The sequence below is a fragment of the Hyperolius riggenbachi genome, chromosome 1 (assembly GCF_040937935.1).
Source record: "Hyperolius riggenbachi isolate aHypRig1 chromosome 1, aHypRig1.pri, whole genome shotgun sequence".
Lineage (NCBI taxonomy): Eukaryota > Metazoa > Chordata > Amphibia > Anura > Hyperoliidae > Hyperolius > Hyperolius riggenbachi.
The window spans coordinates 140,597,525-140,621,534 of NC_090646.1; the positions used below are offsets into that span (position 1 = coordinate 140,597,525).

Consider the following 24,010-nt stretch of genomic DNA (forward strand, 5'->3'; position numbering starts at 1 on the left):
ATTCTACTTTAGCAGTACTTGGACTGCTGTGTCATTACCTCTAAAATTAGGGGTTATGGGAAGGACAGGGGTGATTGCATTGAAATTGTACACTAAATTATAAAAGCAATCCTCTACTTGAGTGGAGCACTGGTACTAAATATCTCACGACATTAATACAGACACATCTATGTTACTCAGCTTAGCAATGCACAGCAGAGGTTCAATGTCTGCTGGCCCCTCCAACACGGAGGTAAATGGGCAGCATCTGCTTATCTGACTGAATGACTTGGTAACTTGATCTACATCATCGGAGAATCTCACATCTCGTCATCCATTTTTTGTACTAGATTGCTAAAGCTAAAATCTACAAATGCCTGTCAAAACTTCACTTCAAGACCCAAAGTAAAATTACTAATATTTTGTATATTTGTTCTGAAGGCCAATCAACAAGCACATACCATTTATGTCTAGCCTGTGCCTCTACTCCACTGAATATTGCCTTAGGAATTCAGAAGTACTGACACAAAGAATAAGGGTGCATACGCAAATCTAATTTTGATTGGCTAATCAGTGCCCAATTTATCCACCTCCATGTAGTTTGACAGGTTACCTAAACAATCTGGTCATGGTATTCAAAATCTGTGGGCCCCGTACTACACGCAATTGGTATAAATGGTCTATTGTTGGCCAATTAAACCAACCTAAGCTTATTTAGCATATTAATAGATGTTAAATCAGCCTTTCTAAACAATTTTACCCTGGAGGAACCCTGAAAATATCTTTTGGTTCTCAAGGAACCCCTGCACACAATTGTGGGATCTGGAGGAACCCCTGCATTTACTTTGCAGAAGGCTTGGTCTAGTAGGTGAGGCTGCCACTCAATGTCTCCTTATTGTAGTGCTTATTATCCTAGTATTTGCTCATTATTATTCTGACCCCCAATTTAGTGCTTCTTTTTACAGTACCCCCTATTATATAATGTGCTCTATTATACTTACCCCACGAAGGGGGAAAATGCCAAGGAACCCCTGCAGAGTACTCAAGAAACCCTGGAGTTCCAGGAAACCCTGGTTGAGAAAGCCTGTGTTACATTAACATCCTAAAGGTGAATATACAGCTATTGATTTGGCGGCCAATCGACCACCCCAATTTGATCATTATTATCGGAGGAAAATAGATGTCAAATAAATGCTGGATCAAGATACATGCTGCAAGATGGCGCTTTTTGTATCCAGTCGCTGTGTACAAAAACTTTACAACTATTGTGCTTGACATGATTCTATGGCACCCCTCCAGGACTGAGCCCTACATATTACCTTGTTTGCCTATGCCTAAAAACTGCAGACTGCAAACATTAGAAGAAATGTGATCTAGAGCAGCAGGTGCTCAGGATTTGCTTATTAGAATACTTCCTGCACTTTTAATTAAAGCCCAACTGATTCACTTAGAAAAGAGGACAAAAAAAAAGGTACGAAAAAAAACAAACAAAAAAAAAATTAAATGAGCTTTCCACCACTTGCCTTGTTAGATGGCACACAAATCAGCGAGCATTGGGCCCGACAGCCACACGTGTTGACTTAACACAATGAGGGCAGGCTGACCTTTTAGTTTCAGAGTAACAGCTTATACACTTCAGAAAGTCTCGCACACTGAGCTAGTACAATCCCAAACTGCAAACCCATAAAGCCCTGTACAGTGCGAGAGTTTTTCCTTTGTATTTCCAGCAGATCCTTATTTCAGGCCTGCAGAGGTATTCCAGACACTTCCCCAGAGTGGAAAATATTCTGTCATGGGTATACTGTATACATCATTATGAGAAGCAGGATAAGGTCATATGGAAACTCTACTCTATCTTCCAAAGAAAACGGCTTTATCTGCTCCACGACTAAACTCCTTTCCCTCAGCTAAAAGAACCTGGATAATAATAGCACATACAGCAAGTCATTATTCAACCCCACCTCCTCCTAGATCAATCTTCTTTTAACTGTAAACAAAAATATTTTAAAATGTTATTAAGCTGCAATCTGAAAAGGGTGAGGAAAAAGAAGTATGGTTGATACAAGGCTGCTGGCTCCATAGAAATCCTAGTAGAGATAAGAGGTGTCAAACTTGTTTTTCAGCAGCTGTGACTCGTATAGATAAGAAACGACCTCCATTATGCTGGGAATACACCATGAGATTTTTTTCAGCAGGATTTTCTGATAGTTTTTTTGATCGCTTTCCATTCACTTCTATGAGAAATCGATCAGAAAAATGATCGTAGATCAGACATGTCGGAAATTATCTATCAAACAATCTACATGTCAAAAAAAAATATCTCATGGTTTATTCCCAGCATTAGGTGGCAGTCCAACCTACAGCGTAAACCAACCGGTACAGAAGGTAAACAGAGAAATCCAACATGTATGTATTCAGAAAGTCTGTTTAATTCCCACTCATCTGTGACTAATCACAGGTGTAATTTGAGCTCTGAGCTGTTTCAGCTCAGGAATTTCGGCAGAGCAGCTAATTGGTAAACATAGGTTGTTAACCCTATGTATGCTTCCTTGAAGCAGGAAGCGGGCACACTGCAGGATTTCTATCAGCTGTAACAAACAAAGGTTTTTCTTCAAAGGGTTATTATGCTGTTTATCTTTTAGAGCAGAGAGGAAGTTTTGAGTAAAGGGTCCACTTTAACAAGCTATAAAAAATCTCCCCACCCAAGAAATGGTTTTTGGGTGGGCAGGACAGGCTTAAAAGATAACGAACATCAGGAAGTGTTAGGAAAAGCTGCATTTTGATTATCCTGTTTGCAGCAGAAGTAAAATTAAATTAAAGCAACCCCCCTACAGACTGTATAGTCCTTGCTATAAACACTAACAAGACAAAGGCAGATACAATGAAGTCTGTTGAAAAATATACCCATGGCGTTGTGAAGAAAAAAGTTCCAGATTCCTCTCCAGACAGAAATCACAGACCTCTATATACACTTCATTGAGGACATTTGAATCTGGCAGATGTGGACAGAGAGTAAGTAAAGATTACAGCCTCTTCAAGAACCTTGAGCCAAAAATGTGAAGGCTAGGTCTGCCCAGGAGTGTGGCAATTTGTCTTCATTCTATTTGCACTGATTAAGCTTCTACTAACCTACCTGTGATTGCCTCACAGCAAGCATGATGCTCTTTTCCTCACGTTCCCCATCAATATTGCTTGTATAAAGAAAAAAAAATACCAACAACCTCCATATAGAGATTTGCTGCCCAAAAAAGGATACCTTGTAATCATTGTATGTAAATGTAATGTCTGCACAAGCATGCACATCCTGATACCGCCTCTAAAAGTACACACGGACCAACCTGCAGCCTGATCATCATCTGACTTTAGTCTGTTGGATGACAATCAGGCATGTGTACGCGTGCAAACAACTTGAGGAGCAACTTATAACAGGCATTTTGCCCAATCCAGCTGTTGGATCTATGTTAGTCAGATATCATGCATTTGGTGCGTGTGTACAAGTTGTTTGAAAGTCTTGTACTTGTCTTGAATGTGTAGTCCGTCAGTCCTCTTGCATGCGCAGTACGTTAATTGAGTTGGTTGTTTAGCCGTCTTGGCGTGTGTACGTACAGGTCATGTGGTTCGTCAGGTTGTTTGGTTTGTCATGTTGGTTATGTGGTTGTGTGCATGTTGGACGTGTGTATGAGCCTTACAGGCCAGATTGATACTTTTTATGCACCTAGGCCCACTTTCTTCTTGCTTTCCCCATGTATGCAGCGGCCACCTATCCCATTCTATGAGAATCCTTGTCTTACATGTGTGCCATCCATGTACAGCTCTTCCAAGTCCAGACGCCCAAAGCCTGAGCCTTTGTGGTCTTTCCAGAAGTCCAGCTCTGCTGCCTCCCCTTCCCCTGCTCATGGTACAGTATAAACTGCTTAGCAGAGAACCATGCATGCACATGTTTTCATCAGTTGCCGATATGACAGCACCAAAAGAATAAAAAAATAATTTCAAATGACTATAATCTAACATATGTACGTGGCTTTTTAACTGTGCAGATCTCAACAGACTGCCATATGATGTGGAGAATGATGCTCAAAGATACACAATGCATTTGCCTATGCCATAGGAATACGTCAAATAAGGGCCAACCATACTTCAAATGGTACACTGAGTCTTCACTACTGTACAGTAGTTGCTGCTAACAGACCACAAACCGCATTAATATACGAGGAAAGTAGGCAACATCGCACCAAGCGCTCTTAATCACAAAACACAAAAATGAGGACCAATATAATAGACTTTTCAATTATACCTATAAATATACAGAGTACAGAGCGCCAGTGCTTCTATTTCTTTTTCACGACATGCCTCATGGTTTTGCATGAAAATTGCATGCAGCTTGGAATTAGACCAGCTTGGGCTATATTCCAAGCTGCATACTTTTTGCAATAAATTTGCATGCACAGTGTTCTCCCCAGAAATTTTTTTATAAACGGGTGGCATGAAAAAGTAGCCGGGTGGGGCGCAACCAGGGGAATGCAAGGCCGGTGGAACTCTGCTCAAAGCATAGGAGGAGGAGACGAGCCAATGATAGCCGGGTGCTCACCAAAATTAGCCGGGTGGAGCACCCATCTAAAAGAGCCTGGGGAGAACACCGATTCATATTAAAGTGGACCTGAACTCTTGTACAGGACAGATGGAAAACAGATAAATCCACCTTGTATGTATTTAGAGAGTTTAGCCGGTCTAATTCCCCCTCACTTGTGTCTAATTACAGCTATAATTTGATCTCAGCTGTGTCAGTGGGCTGCCTCAGCAGAGCAGCTAATTTGTAAACACAGGATGTTAACCCCTATGCCTGCTACCAAGAAAGCAGGAAGTAGACATCCTTCAGATTTATTGCAGGATTTGTATCAGCCGTAACAAATGTTTTTCTTTAAAATGTAATGTTGTTGGGTATATTTTAGAGCATTTTAGAGAGGAAGTTCGGAGTTCAGGTCCACTTTAAGGTTACCTTTCCACTGTGCTGGCATCTAGCGAGATGCGATGCCAGCACTTGTACAATGCTATAATGCATCAGATTCCTTCTAGCCATATCATGCACACCTGCGAGATGTGGAGGTGTAACAAGAGATTATGCTGCCAAACATCCATTTTTTTTCCTCTGCATGCGAATTTGGATCCAGCTCATTGACTTCAATAGGCTGAAAAATGTCATCACAATAACATAAGTGGAAAACCAACTTTAGATTACAATGACCTGACTGAAGTGGTTAACCAAGCAGTCTGAAAGGTCCAATTATTCGGTAGAGATGGCCAATTTCTGCTGCAAAAGGACAAATGATGAAGGTGGCATGCAACAATTTGGTAAGTATCTGATTGGCTGGTGTTGGCTACCTGGCACTTCTGCCTCCTGTGTAGGTTAAAACAGGAAGAAGAGGTAACAGGATTACAGCCAGCTGTTCAGAGACTTAACATGATTCACTCCCTAAATGTTTTCCCATAACTTCTCTTGAAGGAGAAATCTTATAACAGAACAATTACTGGTATGATCAGCCTATATGCTATATATATGCTTTAGAGGAACTAAAAGATATCAAATGGCAGAACAATAACAGAACAATTACTGGTATGATCAGCCTATATGCTATATATATGCTTTAGAGGAACTAAAAGATATCAAATGGCTGTCGCCCAATCACATTGCGTGCAGCTGAACAGAGTTACATGCATGCGTCTGTAGAGAACCTGGTGATCCAAGTCTGTAGACATGGCTTCTTCCAGTCAATAGCTATTGATGAGCTTTCAGTGGAAAGGTCTACTCTCCCCAGCCCCCTCCACAGGACCAACACACAAGGCTCAAGAAGTGAGCATCAGCATTTGACTAAATATGGGCAAGTCTGATCAATATTTAATCATTTATATAGTAACGAGTCAAAAAGCCTGCTCATTTCACAACGTGCGATAGGCAACTGGCCCACACCGGCTATGACCCTAGGTGTCGCGCACAGGCACCAGGCAGCTGGTAAGGACACAGGACGACGGGATGGGACGGGTATTATATAGGCCTAGTTGACCTAAGCCCGTTTAAAAAACAGGCTCTAGGTCTCTTCAAGCCGCCAGTCTGTGTGCGCGCTGCCGCCAGCCGCGCACACGCCCGCCCGGCCGGCTGGACCGCCCTGCCCCAATGGCTGTAAGTGCTTGACATGCGCAGTAGCGCAAAGCACCAACACAGGGACAGACGCAGGGGCACGTGTTTTATTATACAGGATACTGATTGTAAATGGCATGGTGACTAGATTCACTGTTTTGTATTGGAACCAAGATCTATTAAAATATTGTACAGTATACAACCACCTTAAAGAGAAACTCCGACCAAGAATTTAACTTTATCCCAATCAAAAGCTGATACCCCCTTTTACATGACAAATCTATTGCATTTCACAAACAGACCATCAGGGGGCGCTGTATGACTGATTTTGTGCTGAAACCCCTCCCAAAAGAGGCTCTGGTACCTCGGTACTCTGGGCAAACTGCCACAATGTAACAATGTTCACAGACAGGAAATGGCTGTTTACAGCTGTCTGTTAAAGCCAGAACAGCTAGAAACAGCTACATAACCTGCCCACAGTAAAAATGTCACCATGTAATACATGTCAGAATGCGAATCTGGGAGAGGAAAGATTTACAATGAGCAAACACTGACTAAATCATGTATACATACAGTGGAGGAAATAATTATTTGACCCCTCACTGATTTTGTAAGTTTGTCCAATGACAAAGAAATGAAAAGTCTCAAACAGTATCACTTCAATGGTAGGTTTATTTTAACAGTGGCAGATAGCACATCAAAAGGAACATCGAAAAAATAACCTTAAATAAAAGATAGCAACTGATTTGCATTTCATTGAGTGAAATAAGTTTTTGAACCCTCTAACAATAAAATACTTAATACTTAGTAGAAAAACCCTTGTTTGCAAGCACAGAGGTCAAACGTTTCTTGTAATTGATGACCAAGTTTGCACACATTTTAGGAGGAATGTTGGTCCACTCCTTTTTGCAGATCATCTCTACATCCCTAAGGTTTCGAGGCTGTCTCTGTGCAACTCTGAGCTTGAGCTCCCTCCATAGGTTTTCTATTGGATTAAGGTCCGGAGACTGACTAGGCCACTCCATGACCTTAATGTGCTTCTTCTTGAGCCACTCCTTTGTTGCCTTTGCTGTATGTTTTGGGTCATTGTCGTGCTGGAACACAGATCCACGATCCATTTTCAGTTTCCTGGCAGAGGGAAGGAGGTTGTCGTTCAGGATTTCACGATACATGGCGCCGTCCATTTTCCCGTTAATGCGATTAAGTTGTCCTGTGCCCTTAGCAGAAAACCACCCCCAAAGCAAAATGTTTCCACCCTCATGCTTGACGGTGGGGACGGTGTTTTGGGGGTCATAGGCAGCATTTTTCTTCCTCCAAACACAGCGAGTTGAGTTAATGCCAAAGAGTTCTATTTTGGTCTCATCAGACCACAGCACCTTCTCCCAGTCACTCACAGAATCATTCAGGTGTTCATTGGCAAACTTCAGACGGGCCTGCACATGTGCCTTCTTGAGCAGGGGGACCTTATGAGCCCTGCAGGATTTTAATCCATTGCGGTGTAATGTGTTTCCAATGGTTTTCTTGGTGACTGTGGTCCCTGCTAATTTGAGGTCATTCACTAACTCCTCCCGTGTAGTTCTAGGATGCTTTTTCACCTTTCTCAGAACCATTGACACCCCACAAGGTGAGATCTTGCGTGGAGCCCCAGAGCGAGGTTGATTGATGGTCATTTTGTGCTCCTTCCATTTTCGAACAATCGCGCCAACAGTTGTCACCTTCTCTCCCAGCTTCTTGCTAATGGTTTTGTAGCCCATTCCAGCCTTGTGCAGGTCTACAATTTTGTCTCTGACATCCTTGGACAGCTCTTTGGTCTTTCCCATGTTGGAGAGTTTGGAGTCTGCTTGATTGATTGATTCTGTGGACAGGTGTCTTTTATACAGGTGACTAGTTAAGACAGGTGTCCTTTATGAGGGTGACTAATTGAGTAGAAGTGTCTAACCACTCTGTGGGAGCCAGAACTCTTAATGGTTGGTAGGGGTTCAAAAACTTATTTCACTCAATGAAATGCAAATCAGTTGCTATCTTTTATTTAAGGTTATTTTTTTCGATGTTCCTTTTGATGTGCTATCTGCCACTGTTAAAATAAACCTACCATTGAAATGATACTGTTCTGAGACTTTTCATTTCTTTGTCATTGGACAAACTTACAAAATCAGTGAGGGGTCAAATAATTATTTCCTCCACTGTAATTATTGTAAAAATGAAGCACTTTTTTTTATTACATTATTTTCACTGGAGTTCCTCTTTAAAGGACACCTGAAGTGAGGATATGGAGGCTGCCATATTAATTTCCTTTTAAATAAAGCAAGCTGTCTGGCTGTCTTGCTGATCCCTCTGCCTCTAATACTCTTGGCTATAGACCCCGAAACAAGCATGACGGTCAGATGTTTTTAGATTGCCTGAATTAACTGCATGCTTGTTTCCGGTGTGCGATTCAGACACCAATGCATGAAATATCAGTAGGACAGCCAGGCAACTGGTATTATTTAAAAAGAAATACATATGGCAGTCTGCATATCCCTCCATCTGCATGTCATCTTTAAATATGTATACAGGTGCTCAATTACTGCCCCCCCCCCCCAAAAAAAAATTGATTGATTTGGGGGGGCATTTAGGAATACTTGTGTATACAAGCAGGTCAGCCGTTCATTTTAATCTAAGGAGAGGGGGGTGGGAGGAGTGGCTTATAGACAAAAGCACTGGTGCAAGAAAGATTCAATGCATCAGATCACTGAAGGAGAGGCGATAACGTCAGGTGACAGTAATACTTGATAAATTGTCAGTCAAAACAATCATGAACAATCATCTAGGGCAATGGAAATCTAGCATGTGTGTGCACAGATTTAGCTTATTCCTCACTTTTTTACTTGGAAGACAAGTACGTTCCAGAAGTCAGGACAGTCTGAGCAGTTCTGACAACTGAATAAAAACAATACGTTCCTGGCACGGAATGACCCGACTTGTGTAATTAGTGCGCTGCTTCCAAATACCTGGTGTTCACTGTCACTGATTGGAAAATCCTGCACTGCGGAAGCACACATTCAGTTTACTCAAGCATCATGACATGGGCTGAGGCAGGCACTGACTTCACTTTATGGATGGGGCTGGAAGAGCCATTGCTAAGGCAGTGAGATAACTGCCAGGAATCTGATGAACCTGGGGTCAGCTAACAGGCTCTAGAGAAATTCACAACCCCAGAGTTTCCATGGGAATCTGCCTCAGGGGAAAAGCCATTTATAAGACTTTACAAACTTTAACTCTTTGGTAGCAAAAAGAAGAGACTGCGATGCTGGTGAAAAAGACAATACAAGAAAGAAACTGAACCCTTATCAGATCACCAATCAGAAAACAGCAGCAGCAGAACATCCAGCTCTGCTGAAAAGTGAGAACTGCTCCTACTCCGAGGCATCACTTAAAGCGGACCTGAACTCTTGCACAGGACAAAAGGAAAACAAAGAAATGCACCCTGTATGTATTTAGAGATTTTAGGCTGTCTAATTCCCCCTCATTTGTGTCTAATCACAAGTTGTAATTTGAGCTCTCCCCTGTGTCAGCTGACTGCTATGGAAGATAAGCCCATTTGAAAGCACAGGATGTTAACAATATGTCTGCTTCCATTAAAGCAGGAAGAAAAAACACTGCAGATTTATTGTAGGATTTGTATCAGCTGCAACAAAGGTTTTTCTTTAAAAGGTGATTGTGCTGTTGTGTATGTTTTAGAGCAGAGAGGAAGTTTTGAGTTTAGGTCAGCTTTACATGGACCACAGATGTGAATAGGAATAGCTTCATTTCCAGCTATTCAAAGCCTGCCTTTGCTTACCCGATACTGTCATAGTAAATTGTGACCATCTCTGCCTTACTATTCATCACAGGATTAATTGAAAACATTATGTTACCAGCTCATTGGAAGTGAGCTAAAGTTTTTGTGTATACTACATATATACAGAGCACATTTTACACTTTCTAGGGTTTTGCCCGTTCCTTCCCGGCCCCCTATGTAACACTAAGGTCTGGAGCCCACTAGAGCGGTTTCAGCAGCAAATTATGCTTCCTAGGAATCACCAGCGATTCCAAAAAGGCTATGAAAGCCTATGGCAGCGATTCCACAGGAGTGATTGTGATTTACCAATAATTGCAATTGCGGTGCCTGCAGCATTTTCATTCAGGGAAAGCAGGGGCCAAAATAATCGCTCTGTTTTGAAAGCAAAATCACTCTCTAGTAGGCCCCAGCCTAAGGGATTCTGTTTTACTCACCAGGTGCCACCAAGTTCCAGAGATGATCTCATGCTGAACCTCCATAATCTACTGGAGGAAGGCCACTGCATAGTTACAGTAAGCTGGCATTCTGTAGTCCCTTTTGGAAGAGGATATGGTGCTTGTGCCCCCCCCCCTCTAATGTGGAGGTCGGTGTGGGGTTACCTGGGATGAGGGGCAGTGGATTGTGGGAGGATTTGGGAAAGCATATTGGCATGTGACACTAAAGCTGAACAGGAGAATGGAAGGGGAGGGGGAAGGGCTGCAGCGTTATGTTGCACGGGAGGGACTTCAAATAAACTGTCAACAAATTTTGTCTTGAGAAGCATAAAAATAGTTAAGTGATTTACCAAAGGGAACTGTAGCTTATTAATACAGAACTAGACATATGGTCTGAAAAAGGGAAAACTGAGAAACAAATAGGAAGAGCTCAAGTACAGGAGCTATCCCTATGCTCCGGGAGATGGGCAGTTGGGACATACGCCTGCCTCCAGCTGAATATAAAGACCCCATGCACTGTGAAAGCCAATACGGCTCGATAAACATGGCAAAATACAAACATATCGAAAATGTGCTTAGCCTATCTATACAGGATCAACCTGTAACCATAGAGAGGTAAGCCTAATAACCCATAGCATAAAATGTGACATATTTAGTGAACTGAATTCTGATTGGCTCCTGGGAGTCCCTGTACTTTGTCAGAGCATAGTAACAGTCATTTGCATACTGAATAACCGCATACAGTCAGGTTATTGCTCAACACACAGTACTGTACGAGAAGCAGCTATTCTTACCCAAGTCCCCTCGCAGATTCTGGAGTTCCTGAGATAGCTCCTTCCGTTTCTTCAGAGCCTCTTCCCTCTGTAAAAAAAGAAAAACACATTTATTGAGTAACCCCATTCCATGTGTCACCATTTTACACGATTGTCAGCAAGTTACACAACACAAGAAGCATGAGGCAGAATATCAACAAGTCTATAAAAGCAACGTGGTGCACTGTAACCCTTTCATGAACAGACAGTTCAATGCTTTTGTAAATGATCATCAAACTAGGAGGACAGTCAGCATATTCATTAGGTTACTAATGACGACGTTCAGCAGATGAGATTTTTGTTACTGTTCTTCCCTCGATACAGAAAGAGGGGCAGCCACGAAAACTAATCAGACACAACAACAACTCTATATCAGTCTTCAAATCACTTATTTCCGTGCGCAGCCACAAAAACGCAGAAACATATGTTAAAATACAGCGCTTGTCTGGTTGCCAAGAAAAACTGCAGAGTAAGTGCATGCCAAGTGTAGTATATTAGCACTAAAAAGCATCGCTACCGTAAATACCCATTATGAATGTGAGATAAAGTCATAACCTCTAAAGCAGTGTCCTTTGCTGGCTCCCTACACGGTATAGCAGCAGCCCACTCCTAGCTTGGAAATTCTTATTAGTGTAATTGAATGGCTACACAATCTATCCTCCAGGGAGCATAATGCTATTAGGTCTGCAGGGACAGGCAGTTTGCATAGCATAAGACATAATGCATTTTCATCTAGCCTTCAAAACGTAAACAGAATAGGCTTTACAAAGATCACAGAAAGAGCAGGATAAAGGAGAATGACCTAATAGACACACAAAATACATTTGTATAAAGAGCACTGCAGTCCTAGGATGACAAAGGAGTATGAGCAGTCTCACCGCTTGTATTTTACATCTTGCTGGAGACTCTCCTAGACGTAAACAGAACAGTCAAAGCAGAACAAGTAACTGCTGCCTGCAATCATCTTCTCTTTGCAAGAAAAAAACGTCCTACGCTGGCATTTCTCCCTTGCTGCAGCAGCTGGAAGAACTCCACGGCCAAAGGGGAGGGGGGAACCCCAAAGGTAAAAAAAATAAAAAAAGAGTAATTACCCTGGATGGAGCACATGGGGGGTAGATGCACAGTTTGCTGCTTGAGCAGCCCATTTTACAGCCTCTGTATTCCCAAGGTGCACACTCCTGGAGGACAGACTGCAGCCAGAACTGGTCTGGCCACATTTAAAGAGCAGCTGATAGGAGTTCCATAGGACTCAGCTTGTCTGCCTGACACTCATGCTTTGCAGGTTTTCCTGTGCTCCTTGTACTGATCCCTCCCAGCTCCAAACACATACTGCAGTCCCGGCTCCTGGCACAAGCAGCCTGTGATTACTTTAAGCCACAACCCCTTTCGAATATGAAAAAGGAGAGGCAGACATTAGCCTGATCGATTGCCACTACTCATATATCAGCCTGGATGGTAAGGAGAGGGCTACCCTCACTGCTAAGTGCAGCTTATATTTAGCATGTATAGGCTCCGCTTATCTCATATATGATGCACTGGCTTTAGACACTACTTAGAGAGAATAATGCAGCCGAGTTATTTTTCTTTTGCTCTCCACTGGTTCAACTTTTTGTTATAAAACCCTGCTCATTAATTTAGGTTTTCATACAAAATCTAGAAATCAGAGGGAGAAAGTACTGAATTGACTGGTAAAATGAAAGTCATTCTTTCCTCAGAGCAAGTTCAGAGATATTTATTAGATCTCATACATTATACATGCACACTTAATACCACACTGACAGGAAAGGTGACTTGTCAAATTAAGGGGGCACGAGATATGCCTCACAGCAATCATCATCCAGTCCGTTCATTTAAATTATATTACATTGGAGTCCAATATATAGCCTTGCAGCAGTGGTTCCCCTCTTACAATCCCAACCAGGGCACTATCTGCAAGAAGTCTGTATGTTCTATCCGTGTCTGTATGCGTTTCCGCCGAGCACTCGTGTTTTCTCCCACATCCCAGAAATATACAAATAAGTTAATTGGCTTTCCCATAAATTGCCCCTAGACCATGATACATGCACTACACGATACATACATAGACATACGACTATGGTAGAGACTAGATTGTGAGACTCTTCGAGGGACAGCTAATGGCAAGACCATACACTCTGTAGAGTGCTGTGGAAGATGCCAGTGCTATATAAATACTAAATAATATATACGGATGAAGCATTTTCCATTGAATCAAGCCTGTGCTAAAACAACAACAAAAGGCTGCTGAAGTAGTGAAATTAATGTAGAACTATAACAGGTAACTATCATCTGTCTGAAGTCTAATATCTTTTTGTAGCCTGTAGTGCCTTTATAAGTCAAGTTTTCAATTTAGGCACAGGAAGTCTGTCTGTTGTTGGTGGTCACGAGCAGCAAGGACAAATACTTCCCACACACACACACACACACAAGGTCCTGTGTCAGCAATACTAGCACAAAGTGCCCACTTACATGAATAGAGATGGAGACAACTATCTATTGGGAGGAGCGATCAAGTAACATTTAAGCCCAACTTAATGAGGATCTCCATCTAAAAATCAGTAAGCCAGCACCTATTCAGTAAGGAGTTTCTTGGGCAAGTCTCCTTAACACTGCTACTGCCTACTGAGTGCGCTCTTGTGGCTGCCTCGCAAGCGCTTTGAGTCCGACAGGAGAAAGGCGCTATTCAAATACTGCAATTATTATTATAAAAATTAAAAATCCTTCAGCGCTGCTGTAAAGAAAAGTTGTATTAACCTGCGGAGTCTCCTCCCACGATGCTGTCCCGAAGACACCAGCTTGGTGTTTTTTTCTCTGAGGAGAGGAGGCGGGGCGAGGCGCTGTAAGTGGAGTGATACAGGGTTTTCGGGCGGCTTTGTGGGACGAGACTCCGCAGGTAAATATAAGTTTTCTTTACAGCAGCAATGAAGGCTTTTACATTTTTGGATGAATACTTTTTAAGGTGGCCACACACCATACCATTTTTTACATTTCTTTTCAATTCAATTCAAGATTTACAATCAATTTTTCTGATTGCTTGTAACATTTCAAAAATCTGACCAATGTACCACACGTGTTCATTTTTTCTGCAATTATGAAAAAAAATGATGGAAAACACTGAAAAAATGGCTTTCGTCACACGTACAATCTTGCAAAAAACTGATCAAACATTTCTGACACTCACGATCACGAAAAATAGAAAAAAAAAAAGGGAACTTCGATCAGAATTTTCACTCGAATAAGAAAAAAAAACAACTTTTGATTCTTCTGTAGAAACAATCATTTTTATCAAATTGCTGTAAAATCGGATAATTTTATTGTATCGTGTGTGGCCACCTTTAAACTAACATTTTCCCAAGTTTTGTTTATTTTACAGGGCTTGATCACAAGTGTACTTTTGGCTCCCTGTATGTATAGAGTGGCAGCTGTCACTTTTCTGTTGTATTTATTGCTATGTGATGTACATAGTACTTCACAGCATTTGTTGCAGGATTTAGTTGCTTCGGCTGGATACACACCATGCGTTTCTGCGTTCACTGCGTCCGTCGATACGCATCAATTCGATTATTTCCGACATTTCCGATTCAAGCTTCGATTTACTTTACATGGCAATCGACCTAAAAATCTTAAATTTTAATTTGTATTAAGCATTACGGTCAGATTTGATGACCTGCCTGAGGTTCCAGCCTTCATTTACATATCTACATGCTGACAAACCTCAATACATTGCAGAACTGTGGACCAGGTGTATATTTTATATAGCATAGAGAGCAGTAAGCTTTGATGATGTTACATGTGTATTATATAATACACAATGTCCACTGAGACAGGCAATGCACTTTGATGCACAAGCTTAGTATATATTACTTATTCATATATCTCCAAGTGAAATCCTTAACTCCTTCAGAACTGACACAAGACTAAGGAGCTACACAAGGGTCCAGGACATCTACTACTTCTGGTGTTCTGTGAATGGATTACTAGCTAGCAGCTCATGCAGGGATATCCAGGAAACAGAGCGGCTACTTCATGGCTGGAATTACATGTGTCCACTCATGTATTCTGAAGAACAAGTAACCTTGTAATAGATTACACAGCGTCACAGCACTGCAAATAAAACCTATATAAACATACACTTAAACATTAGTCATGGTGAAGCACTAAGTCTTCCAGTAACTGGACAAATATCTGAAAATGTACCTTGTAATCTTCTATAAAGCACAGGAACACGGCCTTGTACCCCACAACTAAACACAAAACAGAACAAGGCAAATTTCCCAAGCTCTTGTTTATATCATAAGTATGACTTGAGACTGAACTTTCAAATTGATTAACACTTTGTTCATATCCCAGCTCAAGAGAGCATGTGAATCAGTAAGGAGTCTTTGGGCAAGGCTCCCTAAGGATCATGTTCGCCATGGAGCACGCCCTAGAGATGACAAACATTTATTTTGCACCTTTCTCCTGGCAGACTCAAAGCACCAGAGCTGCAGCCACTATGGCACGCTCAGTAGCAGTGTCATGGAGGTTAGCCCAAGGACTCCTTACTGAATAGGTGATAGCTGGCTTCCTTATTGAACAGGCAGAGCAAAGATTCGAACCCTGGCCTCCTGTTGCTGAGACAGAACCTAAGTGGCTGCCGTACTGAAGAGCTTTGAGTCTGCTAGGAGAAAAGCGCAATATAAAGGTGTCTTTATGTAGCTCTGATTACCCATAACTGTGTACCCATCAGTACAGGCGTAAAGCTAGGTTCCCATTTGAGCCAGACTCCAACTGCCAGTAAGAGCAGACAGTGCAGTGTCCACTCCAAAAGTGCAGTGTAGAGTCCACTTCAGTGAACATAGAAACTAAAAATTGCTTCATGTGGCATCTGAGTGTGGCCATGTCTGCCCTCATATATGCCTCCATGGGTTGGGCACCTCTCCACTGCCCAGGATGAGCGCCAAGCACCTGACCAGTGCACACAAACAGCAAGAGATGGTGATGATATTACCTGCAGTAGCTCCTGTGAAAAAGGCCTAATAGAAAGGATCACTGGGATTGGCAGTAAGCTTTCATCAAGTTGGTATCTGCTGAAATCTCAACCAAAGACACAAAGTGTTCCATAAACGAATCAACCGTCGGCAGAACCCAACCACCATCGGCCCACGTATGCCTAGCTGTCTGTACAACCCATTTGTTTATGGAACAAAAGATTACCAAGAACAATGGAGCAAAATATCTGTAGTTGGATTAGCTGGATATAATCAAACCCTCTCGTTTTTGCTTAATATTAAACATTTTTAATAACGCAACAGCTTTTAGTCAAACATTTATTTACTGTAGATAAATTCAGATCAGGCCACAACTTGGTCTCTCAACAAGGGCTGATGATTTACAAATGCCGGCATGCCATACCAATACATGTGTGAAGATGTCTAAACTTGAATTGTTTGCAGCTATTTACACTGAAAGTTAGTTAGTGAAGATCTAAAGCCTACCAGTAGCTGCAAGGGACAACCCCTACATAACTGCATTGTAGCACAAATCCCTCAAATACTCTGAGCCACACAATGCTAAGCCGTGTTTACACACTCTATATTCAGGGTCCGTAGAGTGGATAAGAACATATACATGTCTAAATAAAAGATCAGATCACAGCACCAGGCTAACAATGAACAAGATAAGGCAAGGGGTATCCACAATAACATGATAGAGGAATCATACATTTGCCAAGTGCCAAACCTTTACATGTTATGTACAAAGACTGTGGTGAAATCACGGTTACCGTGATAACATGAATGAATACACAGGTTACTAGGTTTAAATTAACAGCCTCCTGAAGGTGACTTTGTTGGAAGACCCCCAATAACTGCTGCTCCAAGATGAAGCTTACAGTGGTCTTCTTTCATAACTCCCAATCCTGTGGAAGTGCTGTTCGTCATAGCAGGCCACCAAGTCTTATGCTATGTCCCATCCGATTGACATGAATCGGTCGATTATTTCAGCCATGTCCGATTTGCTCCCGTTTGATGCCAGGATCGATTTTACGAAGTTATCATGGGAAAATCGATCCAGTTAGTGAACAGGAGCAGTTTGGACATGTACACATGATGCAACTTCCACTCAGATTACCCATTGATCGGACGGGAAATTGCATCATGTGTGCCCAGTATAAAGGAACTGTTGCTGTGATTTACTGTCACCCTAGAATCTTAAGTACCTTCATGGATCTGCTTTTTATTCACAAACCATCAAAAGCACAGATCCTGCATTCTTCACCTTCATCACCTACCTATATCCATGCAATACTACTATTTTATTCATTCCCGATCCCAATAACAGGTACTTTTTCACATCAAAGTCCTCAAAATTACATACCTGTGACTGTTTCACCTGTTACCCCAAAGTCCTGTGTATTTACTGCCATTCTTCACCTCCAGGACATCTGCAGCCTTGCTGATTGTCTTCAACTCAAATCCCAAATCCTGTGTACAAACCAGTCTGTTCCACATGCCTCTTTTCCATTCCTACACTATGCAAGGATCATTCACACTTCGTGTATAAAAAAGGCCCACATTGCAAATTCTGTAACTATTCTAGCATTTTATAACATTTTCTATAACTCTTAATGACGACTGTCCAAACTTCTGTAAGCCTAAACTGACACTTCCTATGGGGCTTTATGGTACAAGATCCAGAAGGGATGGATTTTTCCTACACTCAACATCCTTCCAGTCTTGATGAAAGTCAGGGTACCAAATGCTTCGGGCCCTTTTCCACTAGCGGCGATTGCGATGCTGAATCGCAAATTGCTAGTGGTTTTTAAATCGCTACGGTTTGCATTTTCACAGTAGTCATATCGCTAACCAGCACCACCATGTTTTCTGCAAGATTTTTTTTTTTTTTTAAAGTCTGCCAGCGCCAAGCTTCTAAGTGTGGGCTTATTCACACTGGCAGACACTGACTGGTGCTCATTAACAACTCTCGTCATTGGCACTGAAAAATCACAATTAAATGTATATTCTCAAGTTCTAACCTAAAAAATTCACTGAGCAACATCCATGCAGGGTGTCAGACTCAAGAATCTGAGGGTGTCCTGGGGGGATTAATACACATGTCTGTAGCAAAAGGGAAGACTTGCCATTTTACTCTGCAAAGCATTCTGTGTGGCACCGGTTTGATCATAGCAAAGACACTTATCTGTAGTACACAAAGTGTAGAGGACAGATTAGCAGTGGAAACAGAGAAAAACAGATCATTTTCAATGCAGCTGCCCTGGCTCAAGTCTGGGAACATTTTCTGCTTCAGTGCAATGAGATTATGTCAAGTGGCAGGACAGCTACAAAACAAAGACATTTGAGTTTAAGCAGGCCACTAGCATGATAACCTTATCACAGTGCCAGACCTAGGAGTGTTGGAAAAATATAGAAAAATGGATTTCCACTCATGGCCATGCCATTCAAGACAAAGACCGCATAAGTCTTAATAAGTGCTTTGCATTAAACTACAGCTAAATAAAGGTGTACATTTCAGTCCTCAAACAGAATAAAATGGCCATACAAGCTTACGTTGCCTAAGTGGCAAACAGAGTAATCACCCTTTGATTTGAATAAATGTGTACGAGGCATTTCATCTGGCAGTGATCAGAACCCACTCCAATGGTCAACATTGAAGGGCTGAGGTTGTAAAGACACTTCTCTAGAATGCGGGCTAGTGATGCGTTCTGTAGCTCTGCAAGGGCAGATAGAGCAGCGCAGAAGTTCCATCAGACAGCAGGAGCGGTAAGTGGGGAGTATAATGCTCTTGGCTGACCGATGGACAAGGTGTTAGGGAGCATTAAGGATCACTGTACACACACTAGATACATTGGCTTGCAAAAGTATTCGGCCCCCTTGAAGTTTTCCACATTTTGTCATATTACTGCCACAAACATGAATCAATTGTATTGGAATTCCATGTGAAAGACCAATACAAAGTGGTGTACATGTGAGAAGTGGAACGAAAATCATACATGATTCCAAACATTTTTTACAAATCAATAACTGCAAAGTGGGGTGTGCGTAATTATTCAGCCCCGTGAGTCAATACGCGGCAAACTGCAAACGGGACTGCTTATGCTTTTCTGTTAACAATGGCTTTCTTGTCACTCTTCCATAAGAGCCAACTTTGTGCAGTGCACGACTAATAGTTGTCCTATGGACAGATTCCCACACCTGAGCTGTAGATCTCTGCAGCTCGTCCAGAGTCACCATGGGCCTCTTAAATGCATTTCTGATTAGCGCTCTCCTTGTTCGGCCTGTGAGTTTAGGTGGACGGCCTTGTCTTGGTAGGTTTACAGTTGTGCCATACTCCTTCCATTTCTGAAAGATCGCTTGAACAGTGCTCCGTGGGATGTTCAACGCTTTGGAAATATTTTTGTAGCCTAAGCCTGCTTTCAATTTCTCAATAAGTTTTTATCCCTGACCCGTCTGGTGTGTTCTTTGGACTTCATGGTGTTGTTGCTTCCAAGATTCTCTTAGACAACCTCTGAGGCTGTCACAGAGCAGCTGTATTTGTACTGACATTAGATAACACACAGGTGCACTCTAGTCATTAGCACTCATCAGGCAATGTCTATGGGAAACTGACTGCACTCAGACAAAAGGGGGCTGAATAATTACGTACACCCCACTTTGCAGTTATTGATTTGTAAAAAATGTTTGGAATCATGTAGGATTTTCGTTCCACTTCTCACATGTACACCACTTTGTATTGGTCTTTCACATGAAATTCCAATAAAATGGATTCATGTTTGTGGCAGTAATATGACAAAATGTGGAAAACTTCAAGGGGGTAAAATACTTTTGCAAGCCACTGTACTTGGCAGAGTTTAATCCATTGTGTGTACAAGGCTTTACACTGCACACAGATTTTAAATGGACTTCACCATGAAATCTGTTAAGGGGCCTGTACACTGGTCGATTTCAGCCATCGATCAGAAATCGTTTCTTTCAAATTACCGACTCGATCGATTTGCGGCCGATTTTGATCGATTTCAATCGATCTGGCAGGGTGGAAAATCTAGGTCGATCTGTTGAGATTGCTTATCATTTTGCATTGGCCCTAATGAAAATCTGATGGGAAAAAAAATTCCATCAGATAGATTTTAAATAGATTTCAAACAGAAATCTATTGGAAATCTGTTCCTAGTAAAAAATGTTCCTAAACACATCAGATGGATCCGAAATCTATCTGATGATCTATCTGCTGCTAATCTAACGAGTGTATAGCCACCTTTAATCTATAAAACTGCAGAGATGCACTGCTCAATACAGTGCAATATTATGGGCTGTCCACGGCTCCCACGCCTAACCCGATCAACCAACATTCTCTGTCCGCTCCCATCAATTTCGGTAGATCATTGCTGCAAATTGATTGCAATTATGATTTATTTGTCACTGCGCTATTGATGAGTGTATGGCCTGCTTTAAGCCCCACAGACATGAGACGATGGTTGGCTAGTGTAGCAGCTTTGGTTGGTTGTAGTCTTTAGCAGATCATCAGCCCGGAACTTTCCCCCTGCATAGACTGTCAGAAATGCTGTAATAAGTGGCAGCTGTGACCTGCTTCAAGATCAGAAGATCTGCCAAGATGTTTTATGTGAAAGCAAAGGTGTAAAACAGCTCGAAGTGAATTTGAAAACAACGAAAATGAGGTACCAATATCCACTTGCAGCCTCACTATACCCAGTATACTCTTCTGCTGTCTCGGGTCTGTTCTGCTGCTTGGCCTTGAGGGTGTGAGTGGCAGGCATGCCCATCAGGATGCTAAATCAAACCCCATCACTAGCGCCGTCATGTAGGATGATGCTTAAAGGGAACCTTAACTGTATAATAAAAAAAGTTTTACTTACCTGGAGCATCTACCAGCCCCCTGCAGCCATCCTGTGCCCTCGCAGTCACTCATGGCTCCTTTGGTCAGGCAGCCCCCCCCCCCCCCTCCCCGCTAGTTTTATTTTTTGCCGACTGGAAGTCGGCCGGCCGCCATGCGTACGTTTTCACGCATTCCTGCGAGTGCAAGAAGCTATTGCAGACATCAACAAGTAAATTTTAACGTGTTGATGCCTGCAATCGCTTCCTGCTAGTGCGCAAAAACGTACGCATGGCGGCCGGCCGACTTCCAGTCGGCAAAAAAATGAAACTAGCTGCCAGCGGGGGAGGGGGGGGTGGAACCAGAGGAGCCATGAGTGGCTGCGAGGGCACAGGATGGCTGCAGGGGGCTGGTAGATGCCCCAGGTAAGTAAAACTTTTTTTTTATATACAGTTAAGGTTCCCTTTATGCCAATTCCAGGACTTTCTGCTTTCAGAATTGTTTTTACAGAGCTTAGATATTGTTGCAGCATCATCAAAAATTTACCCAGATAACTGAAAGGGTACATTTACAAATAACACCCCCCTCCCGACTAGCCATCCAACAAGGTTACATTGCCTTTAAAATAAATCCTGCTGTCTTTATATTATGGGCCTCTAGAGCGCCTGCATTTTCCATGGCGTTTCACAGAGCACATAAACTCACATCCCCAACTGCCCTTCAGAGGTGCTTCCAAAACCAAAGAAACAAACAAACAAAAACCATGAGAATAGGAATAACAGTTTACTTAAACCGCTAACACCCCCAAAAAAGTTTAAAATTCATGTGCACATGTATAAGATGTATAATTGTGAGAGAGAAAGATGCAGCATATAAAACTTTTTGCCCAGTGTAACTATAATGTATCCAGTATTAATCTTGCAGCTCATACTCCTCATAAGGAACTCACAGGAATTAATTTATTTCCAAAAGCTCCCTGGATAGCAGTGAGTCAGTCCAGCTACCAGAAGACAGTGCAGTGAGTAGGTGGGCTGGCTGCCATCTTACTATACATCTCTTCCAAGTATTGCTTTTGGAAAGAATAAAGTTAAAGAGACACTGAAGTGAAAACAAATCTTATGATATAATGATTTGTATGTGTAGTACAGCTAAGAAATAAAACATTAGGAGCAGAGACATAAGTCTAATATTGTTTCCAGTATAGGAAGAGTTAAACTCCAGTTATCTATGCAAAAGAGCCATTGAGCTCCAAGACTTTCAAAGTCGCAGAGAGCTCTGTCGTCTGAAGCTTATCATCTCAACTGTTAGTCATTGTATCTTATTGTCCTCAGCAGAGGACAGGTCAAAAGTTCACTAGCCTGCTCTGTAAAATCATTTAGAATGCTGAGTAGTTTGGAAACTGCAAATATTAGAGAATGATGCAATGTTACAAAAAACTATATAACTGAATATAAAAATGAGAATATTTTATTTGCTACTAATGTTCTAGTAATCTGTACTACACATACAATTCATTTTATCATTCTGTTTCGCTTCAGTGTCTCTTTAACAAGGAATCCCCCATTAAGAGTTGTAAAAGCCTGTCAGAACTGTCAAAAATAATACCCAATGTACGTGACAACAGCATAGGAAAAAATGTATTTATATAGTGCATTCTACAATGAAGTACTACCATGGATGTGCATGTCTTTTACATTTTTCATAAAATTGGGTCTTTACTAAAACACTTTATTGGAAAAAAAAAAAAAAGTGAAAATGCTGCATAGCTATTCAACGAGAAAACGCATACCTTTCTACTTCCCATACATACAGTCAACCCATTCGCCATGTAACCTCTACACCACCACTGCCAATGGTTGTAAGTATGCACGGGCACCTGTGGGCGGCAGCTTAGTGTGGGCGGTGCCGTAGGGCCCTTTTCCACTAGAGCGATTGTGATTGCTGAATCACAAAATCGCAAATCGCTAGTGATTTATAAATCGCTAGGGTTGTTACTTTATCATAGAAATCACGAGAAGTATTTTCCACTACAGTGATTCGATTTGGAAATCGCTAATCGCAAATCGCAATCGCTTGCTGGAGCGATTTTTACAATGATAATGCAATGCAAATGAAAATCGCAAATCGCAATCGCATAACAGAGTTAATGAAAAATCGCAATCGCAATCACTGGCGTTTGTGATTTGTGATTGCGATTGCTAGTGGAAAAGGGCCCTTAGTGTGGGTGGCAGCTTAGTTGCAGCATGCTGCACATGTGATTATTTTGAGAATCTGGGGCTTCCTGGTAAATTACAATCATAAGGGCTCTTTCACACTACAGGCAGCAGAGAAAAGGCAAAACGCTGCGTTTTGGCTGCTGGCGTTTTCAAGGCGTTTTAACGCCCATACATTAGTATCAATTGTAATGAGAAACGCCGCGGTAGGTCCAAAAAAAGCGCCTGGGAGCGTTGAAACGCAACGCTCCAAAACGCGGCGTTAAGTGTGAATGTTAAAATGAAAGTCTATGGACTTTCCTTTTACCTAGGAAAACGCCAACTTCGGCCGTGGCATTAAAACGCCGAAAAAGCCCTCTGGTGTGAAAGGGCCCTTAGTGGCACAATTCCTGGCAGAGGTGAAACCCAAGGGTTGAAGAGAAAATATCTGGATATCATCCTCTATATTTATTGCATCTGCCACTGTATTCTGGTAGCTGTAGGCCGATTAGTCCTTCCTTACTACATAGAAATGAAATTACTTTTGTCAGGTGGACTTTATTATGTTCCTCCTAGTCATAAAGATATGTTTACTTCATTTTTGTGAATCTCCATCTGCTGGCACTCAATTACTCGTTATATTTACTTATGGGTGTGAATTTCCTGGAACAGCGAGTACTTAATCAGCAGTGTAACTGTGTCAATAAGTTTTATAAACAGTCTTTCAGTAGCACAGCGCTACTAGTGAAAGTACTATGCTCACCTTCATGCTGAAATAGAGAGCCTAATATTTT

General features: G+C 41.9%; 1 protein-coding gene across 7 annotated transcripts in view; it reads right to left on the bottom strand.

Annotated features, from left to right (window-relative positions):
* MTUS1 (microtubule associated scaffold protein 1) overlaps nucleotides 1-24,010 on the bottom strand; it is a 388,163-nt gene that overhangs the window by 35,698 nt on the left and 328,455 nt on the right. For all 7 annotated transcript variants that reach the window (XM_068278642.1, XM_068278641.1, XM_068278639.1 and 4 more), the window contains one exon: nucleotides 11,161-11,227. In XM_068278642.1, coding sequence (XP_068134743.1) covers nucleotides 11,161-11,227 — 67 coding nt within the window. The remainder of the gene's footprint in view (nucleotides 1-11,160; nucleotides 11,228-24,010) is intronic.